This window comes from Agelaius phoeniceus, chromosome 35 (genome assembly GCF_051311805.1).
Source record: "Agelaius phoeniceus isolate bAgePho1 chromosome 35, bAgePho1.hap1, whole genome shotgun sequence".
NCBI classification, from domain to species: Eukaryota; Metazoa; Chordata; class Aves; order Passeriformes; family Icteridae; genus Agelaius; species Agelaius phoeniceus.
The window spans coordinates 317202-326394 of record NC_135299.1 but is presented as its reverse complement, the minus strand read 5'-3'; the positions used below and the strand labels follow the sequence as shown (position 1 = coordinate 326394).

At 58.5% G+C, this 9193-nt stretch overlaps 2 protein-coding genes across 2 annotated transcripts; both read left to right on the top strand.

The window, feature by feature from the left end:
* The first annotated feature begins 52 nt into the window (after window positions 1–52).
* GPD1 (glycerol-3-phosphate dehydrogenase 1) lies at window positions 53–5906 on the top strand. The gene is made up of 8 exons (XM_054649243.2): window positions 53–1168; window positions 1340–1517; window positions 1912–2052; window positions 2474–2612; window positions 3494–3606; window positions 3770–4003; window positions 4428–4534; window positions 4742–5906. Exons 1-8 carry the CDS (start codon window positions 942–944, stop codon window positions 4836–4838), a joined length of 1236 nt encoding a protein of 411 aa, XP_054505218.2. The 5' UTR covers window positions 53–941; the 3' UTR covers window positions 4839–5906.
* Window positions 5907–7598: 1692 nt separating this feature from the next.
* Window positions 7599–9001, top strand: COX14 (cytochrome c oxidase assembly factor COX14). Its single transcript, XM_054649278.2, has 2 exons — window positions 7599–7710; window positions 8728–9001. Exon 2 carries the CDS (start codon window positions 8736–8738, stop codon window positions 8892–8894), a length of 159 nt encoding a protein of 52 aa, XP_054505253.2. The 5' UTR covers window positions 7599–7710; window positions 8728–8735; the 3' UTR covers window positions 8895–9001.
* Window positions 9002–9193: the final 192 nt, after the last annotated feature.

Here is a 9193-nt window from a genome sequence, read left to right as displayed (position 1 = left end):
ATCTCTGCTTGCTTTCTTCTTCTTCTCAAAGCCAGCAGGGTTAAGTGACTGGAGGGAAAATGTTCTTCATATTTTGGCCTTTTATAGCGAGCCTTTCATGGAGGGGATCTCCCAGCTTGCAGACTCTCTGCTAAGCCTTTGCAAAGTGCTTTTGTGGTAAACAAAGTAACTTGAGCAAAACTGGAAATCCAGTGGCCAGTGCTAATAAATCCTGAACTGCCTCGTGTCCACTTGGCTGGATTGTGGCAGCCTGGATTGTGCCCAAGGGAGTAGGGCAGAATTTGAAGGAAACTGAAGTACAGTTTACATGCAAGGTTTAAAATTATGCAGAAGGGGATTTATTCTCTTCACCCTGCTTGTTTATAGAATGTAACTGCTTTGCTGCAGACCGGGGAGCCCTTGGGGCAAGGGAAGGATCCTCTGTGTGAAGGGGAAAGTGCTGCTGGCTGTGGCAGGGGCAGGAGCTGAGTGCTGGGGCTGCACCAGGTGGTTCCTGCTCCTTCATTTTGGGGGAAATGGCACTTTGTAGCAAGAGGGGGACAATGAAAAGCTTCTCTGCAGAAAGGGTCAGCAGTCACGAGTCAGCTTGGCGAGTGCCCTGCCAAGGGGTCTGCAGCTTCCTCACGAGGGGCAGCAGAGGGACAGCTCTGATCCCTGCTCTCTGGGACAGTGTCAGGACCCTGGGGAAAGGCTGGAGCGGTGTCAGGGGGGATGGGATGGATATTAGGAAAAAGGTATTTTCCCCCAGAGACCTCAGGCACTGAACAGGCTCCCCAGGGAACGGTCACAACCCTGACCCTGCCAGAGCTCAAGGGGTGTTTGGACAACGCTGTCAGGCACGGGGTGGGATTGTTGGGGTGTCCTGTTCAGGGCCAGGGCTTGGACTCCCCGGTCTTTGGGGGTCCCTTCCGGCTCAGGGTATTGCATGACTCCGTGATCCTATGGCTCCTGGTTCTGGGGGATCTGAGCCGCTCCAGGGCAGCGCTCTGCACCTGCCGCGCACGGAGCGGGTGCCCGGGGCCCCCGGGGCGAGGCGGGGCCGGGGGCGGGCCGGGGCCGCCCCTGCTCCGGGCAGCCTTGAAATAGCAGAGGCGGCTTCCAAACCGCAGTGCCCCGCTCCCGGCACCATGGGTGGCAAGAAGGTTTGCGTCGTGGGCTCTGGCAACTGGTGAGCGCCGGGCACCCGGCTCCCCTCGGCGAGCACAGCGCGGTCCCTGTCCTGCCCTGTCCCCCCTCGGCAGCCGGTGCCAGCCGTCCCCATTCCTGCAGGTCACAGCGTGACCTGTGGTGCCCTGGGCTCCCCGGTGCCCACAACCACGGCCACCCTCTGCCCTCGCAGGGGCTCGGCCATCGCCAAGATCGCCGGCAGCAACACAGCTCGGCTGGGCAGCTTCGAGAACCAGGTGAACATGTGGGTGCTGGAGGAGGAGGTGGGCGGCCGGCGGCTCACGGACATCATCAACACGGAGCACGAGAACGTCAAGTACCTGCCGGGGCACAAGCTGCCCCCCAACGTGGTGAGTGTGGGCTGCCAGCAGCGTCTCCGAGGGGCAGAGCTGATGGCTGAGCTTTGGAGAGAGACCAGCAGCTCTGGGGGGCTGCTGGAAGCCCGGGTGTGAAGGCAGGGTGTGCACCGGGCTGTGCGGGGCTCAGTTATGCCCTCCCACTGACCTTCATCTGTGCTTGGATGAGCTGCAGCCCTGGCTGCTCTCACTGCCCACCTTTGACTCTGCTCTGGCATCCCACAGGCTGGGCTGGAGGCCATGTGGCTGCCTCTGAGCTGGCATCATCCCCTCTGCTCTGGGATCATCCCACCAGCCCCTCTGCTGGCAGGGACCTCAGCATGGTGACTTTGGGCCCTTCCTTGCCATCCATCTTGCCAGTCCCTAACAACAGTCACACTCTATTCAGGTGGCAGAGCCAGACCTGCTCAAAGCCTGTGCAGGGGCTGATGTCCTCCTGTTCGTGGTGCCCCACCAGTTCATCGGCAAAGTCTGTGACCAGCTCAAGGGCCACGTGAAGAAAGAGGCCATTGGGATGTCACTCATCAAGGTGTGAGCAGGAGCAGCGCTCGCCAGGGTGTGGGGCAAGGGCAGGGGAGCTGGAAGCAGCCTGGCTGGGGGTGGCTGCTAAAGGAATCCAGGGATTTTGGAACAGAAATGGGCAGTGGGGGAAGGAAGGGAAGTGGGGGCAGAGTCTTTGTGGGGATTTGGAGGTGTTGGTGGAGAAGGGTGAGGGCATAAGGGGGATCTCGGTGCTGAGAGGAGCAGGGCACAGCTCTGCACATCAGGATCAGTCAGAGCACGGCAGCACAGCGAATGGCAGGATTGGGGTGCAGGGCAGGTGTCCAGGAGGGGCAGGTGCTCATTGTCTGGTTGGCAAGGTGGTGTTCAGTCAAAGGCTGGACTCAATGTCCTTAGAGGTCTATCCCAGTGTGATTGATGCTGTGATCTCTGTCCCTGGCTGTCCCCAGGGTGTGGATGAAGGACCAGATGGGCTGAGGCTGATCTCAGACATCATCCATGAGAAACTGGGAATAGAAATGAGCGTGCTCATGGGGGCCAATATTGCCAATGAAGTGGCAGAAGAGAAGTTCTGTGAAACCACCATTGGTAAGGAGCCCTCCTTGTTAGCAGCTTCCATTTGTGATTAGCAGGAAGAGGCAAAGGGCAGAGTATGGTGCAGCTCAAGCTCCTGCTGCCTTGGGTGAACTGGCCCTGTTCCCTGGGGAGACAGGAGGCTCCATAGGAGCTGGCTGAGCTCATTCCCAGGGTTTGTGCTGGGATCACTCGCTTCATTAACAATGGGGTTGTGCAGCTAAAAGTTCCTGCCAGCATGGAGCAGGAACAGCAGGCAGCTGCCTGGCACAAATTAAAAAGGTGGGCAACAAGAGGCCCTTTAGGAATAATTTCCATCCTTGATTTCCTTGGGCTTCACAGGATGCCCACCTGGATCTCATGTTATTGCCAGCCAGGGCTGTTGGAAGTTCATCTGGCGACAGTTCCAACACCCTCCACACTGCTGGGGACTGTGCACAGAGCCAAGACAAACAGAACCGTTTGCTGGGTCAGAAGTTGTGGCATTCAAAGTGTTGTTTTATTAAACAACAGCAAACACACTGGGTAGGAGGCTGGGAGGTGGAGCAGAGCCCACAACCCCTGTGAGCACACAGGACCCTGCAGGGACAACCAGGACAGAAAGCTGCAACCCCAAATTTACAACCTTTGAAGATGCCTTTAACCTACTGAGCATTCAGAAAGTCATTTCTGTCTTGCGTGACAGCAGCATGGATTGTCCCCTGTGTTCTGGGAATGTCAAAGTTGAACATTGCTTATCTGTCAGGCAGTCTGTGCCTGACTCTGTGTGGACCTGCAACTGTTTTGCAACATTGGTTGGGCAATAGGCTCCTCTCACTGAATGACCTTCAGGAGAGCATGGACCTACCTCATGGGTCTTCCCCATCATCTTCTTCCTTGTCCCTTTGTCTCCTCAGGCTGCAAGAACATGAAGCATGGGCAGATGCTGAAGGACCTGATGCAGACCCCCAACTTCCGTGTGTCGGTGGTGCAGGAAGCTGACACTGTAGAGATCTGTGGGGCTCTCAAGGTGAGCAGAGCCTGGGGCTCTGCAGGGAGCTGGGGGGAGGAGGGATGCTGGGCACTGGCACAGACAGCAGCCAGTGCTTGGGATCACACAGGCTGCTCACGGAGGCAGCCAAGCCCCAAATTCTGTTGGGAACAGATCCCTCCACATTGCCACTGTTTTCCAGAACGTGGTGGCTGTAGGGGCCGGTTTCTGTGATGGGCTTGGCTACGGTGACAACACCAAGGCTGCCGTGATCCGCCTGGGCCTGATGGAGATGATTGGCTTTGCCAAACTCTTCTGTAAGGGCCCTGTCACCTCCTCCACCTTCCTGGAGAGCTGCGGCGTTGCCGACCTCATCACCACCTGCTACGGGGGCCGCAACCGCAAGGTGGCCGAGGCTTTTGCCAAGACTGGGAAGGTGAGCACAGCTGGGAGCGGCTGACACTGGTAAAAGTGTGTGGATAAAGCTGGTCAGGGCAGCTTTAGGTGGGATAGCAGGAAAACTTCTTCACACAAGGGTGGTCGGGCACTCAACAGGTTCCCCAAGGCTGCCAGAGCTCAAGGGACGTTTGGACAACACTCTCAGGCACAGGGCGGGGTTGTTGGGGTGTCTGTGGGGGGCCAGGAGTTCAACTGGATGATCCTTGTGGGTCCCTTCCAACTCAGGGTATTCCATGATTCTGTGATCTCTGCATCAAGCTGGTGAGCAGGCAGGGAGGTGATCCCCCTTAGCACTGTGGGATCCATCTGTGCTTGGCTAGCGCTGCAGCCCAGCTCCAGGGCAGGAACGTGGTGCAGCAGCAGGGCTGCAGGTCCAGCTCCTCACTGCTGTGTTGTTTCAGTCCATCGAGCAGCTGGAGAAGGAGATGCTGAATGGGCAGAAGCTGCAGGGTCCCCAGACATCTGCTGAGCTGCATCGAATCCTCAAGAGCAAGAATGCAGTGGAGAAGTGAGTGCTGGAATCTCTGTGCTTTGTTGGGGTGGAGCTGGGACCTTTTCAGCAGCAGCAGGAGGGGAAAGCCCCCACCAGCTGGGCAGGAGTGGCCTGCTGGATGGGGCACAGTGCCATTGGCCCCCATTCTGTCCTGCATGCCATGACAGAAGTCGAGGTGCTCTGACTCTGCCATCTGGGGTGACTTTCTTTGTCTGCCCACAGGTTCCCCCTCTTCACTGCTGTGTATCGGATCTGCTACGAGGGAAAACCTGTCACTGACTTCATCACGTGTCTGCAGAACCACCCTGAGCACATGTAAGGGGCTCTGCCTGCAGAGCACAGGTCCTGCTGACATGTGCTGAGAGCTCCTGCCCACACCAACCTCATCTGCTGCCACAGCCTTGGAAGGACTCTGGGTCTCCTGGGAGCCTCTGCAGACTGCTGGAAGAGCAGAGGTTCCCTTCCCCAGCCCCAGACACTGCCCTGGACACTGAGCCTGCCACAGAGGTACCTGCTGACCTCTTCCTCTCTTTGAAGGGCTCGTTTAATTGCTGCTGCCAAGGTTTGCCCTGAGCAGGGCTGAGCATCTTCCTCCTTCCACTTCCTCACAGTGGATTCAGCTCTGGGAAGGACTCTGCCAGGCCATCATGATAGATAAGGGCTGGGCACTGCCTGGCAGGGAAAACAAGTGTCCCAAGTCCTCCCTCTTCGCCCCATGGGCCCTATGGGTGACACCAGCTCTTCCCTACCTGCTGCTGCTTTTGCATTCCCTGTCTGGTGGAGAGGGCACAGTCCCCTGCCAGGCTCCACCTGGTGAGTGGAGCTCTCAGGACTTCCAAAGGCACTGAGCATCTTTCTAGGCAGCACCAGCACAGACAATGGCATTCCTTGCCACCCAGCCATGTGCTGCTTTCCTCCAGCTGCTCCTGCTGACCCAGGGACACACTGGAGTCTGTTTGTTTAGAGCTTTTGCTCTCCCCATGGCCCCAGCCCTGGGGAGCTCCCCTGTTGTCACAGGAGGAAGGGGGTCTCACACTTTTCCTCATGTGGGGATGCTGCAAGCTGCCCTCTGGCACAGGGGCAGGAATTGGCATATGATCCACAACAGGTACATGGAGATGTCCAACACCCCAGGACAGGACAGAGGTCTTGGGCCTGACACTGAGCCTGTGAAATTTGCCCCTTGTCTGGACAGGTGCCACATGTCCCTCTGCTCCTCTGAGCTGTTTGCTCAGGCCAGAGTGTCCAGCAGTCACTGATCCTACCTGGGCTGGAAGGCTGGAATGCTGCAAGGCTCCCTGTTCTCCCCATTCAAATCCCAGAACCAAGGGGTCTCTGACTAGCAGTGTTCCTTTGAAATAACAATAAACATGGAGAGGAGATAGGAGATGCTCTCCAGTGCATCACTGTCGCCGGGTTGGTGCCTGCTGGATTTGCTGAGCGCTCAAAACAGGGCACTGCCCGTTCCCTCCTGGCTCTGCACCCTCCTGTGCTGTCCCAGAAACAGCAAGAACGTCCCTGTAGGTCCCTGTTTAGCCCCAACATCACATAGTGTCCCACTTGCTTTGTCTCAGCAACGGTTCCAGGATTAAAATTTGGCTGTAGGACTATGGCGGGTTGGGATTGCAACATTGAGCCAGGTCCAGAGTCCTCACCTGGGGCCAGCAGGAGCCAGGCCAGGACTGCACTGGGCCCCACACACCCCAGGCCTCCCTTCCTCTGACGTTTGGGGCTTCCCAGGACACGCTGTGAGATTTTATTCATCTCTTCCCAGCTGCTTTTCCCAGACTCGCCTTGTCCCTGTGTGTCTTTAAAGGAGCCCCGTACTGAGTGACCTTTACAGGGCTCTGAACCCTCTGCTCGGTGTCTTACAAGGGGAATTTAATCTGTTGGCACTGCACTTGTTTCTGTGCCTTTTATTAGCCACGTTTTCTCAGCAGGCACTCTGCGACCTTTAAATTCAGCAGAACTGTTGTGTGGGGGGAGCCAACACGGCTTCCTCTGCCGAGGAGCTTTATTGAGCTTGGAGGAAGGATAAAGGAAGTCCAGCGTGTTCCTGCAGGGCTGGCACCACTTCTAGTTCTCTTTGTCTTCAAGGGCTTCAAGGAATCCAAGTGTTTGGATACGAAGCTCATGCAGGAGAGAGGGTCCCTGGGCTCTGCTCCCTCACGCAAACTCCTGTCAGCACCTGCAGCAGAATCCAGCAGGGATTTGTGTTTAGCTGGGAGCTCCTCTGTGATGGAAATGCTTTGTGCATCCCCCTTGTCCATGTTTCTTTGACCCTGAAGCACTCAAATCACTACAGACCCTTGCTGAGGGTCCCAGGTCTCCAACAATCTCTCGCTTTTAAACACACCACACTGGAGCTGGATGTCCCGAGCTATAAAAAGTCTTCCCTTTGCCATTTGGAATTATGTTCTGCAGGCTCAGCACATCCCAGTGCTGCAGCCCTGGGAGCTGCTGCTGGGGGAAAGATGGATGAGGAGGGGAGAAAGAGTAACCCTGGCAGCTTTGGAGCTTGAGGGAGCCCCAGATAGAGCAGGACTGGGACAGCAGAGCTCAAAGGCTGGAAAGGAGCTCCGGGAGGGAGCAGCTGCCTCAGGGGGGACAGGAGGGGACCTGAGGGAACAGGAGGGGACCTGGGGGAATGCGGCCTGTTGGAAAGGAGGCTCTGGGCTGGGGGCACACTGGGACCCTGGGCAGGCACCCGGGCCCTTGGAATGGCACTGGGACCCTCAAGAAACTACTGGGGCCCTCGGGGAGGCACTGGGACCCTCAGGATGTCACCAGAACCGTTGTGAAGCCACCGTGACGTTCGGGACGGCACCGCGCCGCTGAGCCTCAGGGCTGCAGCACGGCCCGGAGAGCCTCGGCCTCATCCACGCGTGGCCAAGGACTGTCCCCTGTGGGCCCTCGGAGCCGCACCTCAGAGGAAGGCCCGCGGGTTCCGTCGTGCAGGGAGGCCCGTCCGGGCTTCGCCGGGGGACCCGAGGCGGCGGCGATGGCGGCGGGAGCGGCCCCTGAGGGGAGACTGCGGCGGGGCCGCCGCCAGGGGGTGCTGCGGGCACCGCGCGCGCTTCCCGCGCTCGCCGGGGCCACACGTGACCGCGGCACATGTGACGACAGCAGGCACGTGACTGCCCCGCGCCACGTGACGCGGGCCGGGAGAGCGGCGGAGCGGGAGCGGAGCGGTGAGGCCGGAGGGACCGGAGCGGGGTGGGACGGGCTGGAATGGGAGCGGCGAGTCCGGGCCGGGCCGGATGGGATGGGACAGGAGCGGGGAGTCCGGAGCGACCGGGCCGGACAGGATGGGATGGGACGGGAGCGGTGAGTCCGGAGAAACCGGGCCGGACGGAATGGGATGGGATGGGATGATGGACCGGACCCGCGAATCCGCGCTCCCGGCCCTGCTCCCCGCCGCCTTCCTGCGGGCCGGTGCTCACTGAGCTCACCAGGGACCGACCGTGTCCATGACCGAGCTGGGTGAAAGGATGGAAGCAGCCTGAGTGGGTCTGGTGATGGTACAAAACGTGGCTGATGCACCCGAAGGCTGTGCTGCCGTCCAGCAGAGCCTCCAGCGGCTGGGGCAAAGAAAAACTTAATGATTCATTAGAATAACCTAATGAAGCTCAACAAGAGCAAGTGCAGGATCCTGCACCTGCGGAGGAGTAGCCCCAAGGACCGGTGGGATCCTGGAATGCATGGGGAAGAGCGTGCCAGCAGCTCAGGGAGGGGATCCTGCCCCTTGGCCACAGTGAGCATCCAGTGCTGGCCAAGGAGCTGCTGGAGATGGTCCAGTGCAGGCCACAAAGATGTTGAGGGATCTGGAGCATCTCTCTGAGGGGAGGCTGTGGGAGCTGGGAGAAGACTGAGATGGGACCTTTTTAATACATATAAATATCTCCAAGGGGTCAGAGGATGATGGCACACTCTTTTTTTATGATGCCCAGAAACAGGATGAGGAGGAACAGTCATAAACTAGACCACAAGAAGTTTCACCTCAACATGAGGAAGAACTTTCCATGAAGGGGGGCAGAGCACTGGAACAGTTCCCCATGGAGTCATGGGAATCCTCCTTTCTGGAGACACCTGGACATTCTCCAGTGTCACCTGCTCTGGGTGACCCTGCCTGGACACGGGGGGTTGGACTGGACGATCTCCAGGTGCTCTCCAACGCTGACCATCCTGGCATTGTGTGTCTCTCTCAGGTGCAGCCATGGTGTCCAGAAAGCAGCTGGCAGACTTTGGCTACAAGGCCTTCTCGGGCTCCATGATGCTGCTGATGGTGTACGCCGGCTACCTGTGCAGTGTCCGTGTGCAGAGGATGCTCCAGCACCGCCGCCAGCGGGAGAACACGCCCGGGCCTGAGAGCTGAGCCTGCCCCTGGAGCTGAGCCTGTGCTGGGAGCCCCCAGCCCCACCTTGCTGCTCCCCCCTGGCCTGGGGGAGGCACATGGAGTGCAATAAAACCCGTATCCAAGTGGCCAGTGTGGTGATGTGTGGTGTCCCCCAAATCATGAACTGGTCTGGGCTTAAAGGTCACTCTGGTCCACCCCTTTCCATGGGCAGGGATGCATTCCATGAGTCCATCACTTCTGTTCTTCCAAAAAGCTGTTTCTCCTGTCCTGGCAGCAGCCCAGGTGCTCAGAGACAGCCAAGGGCCCCATGCTGTCCT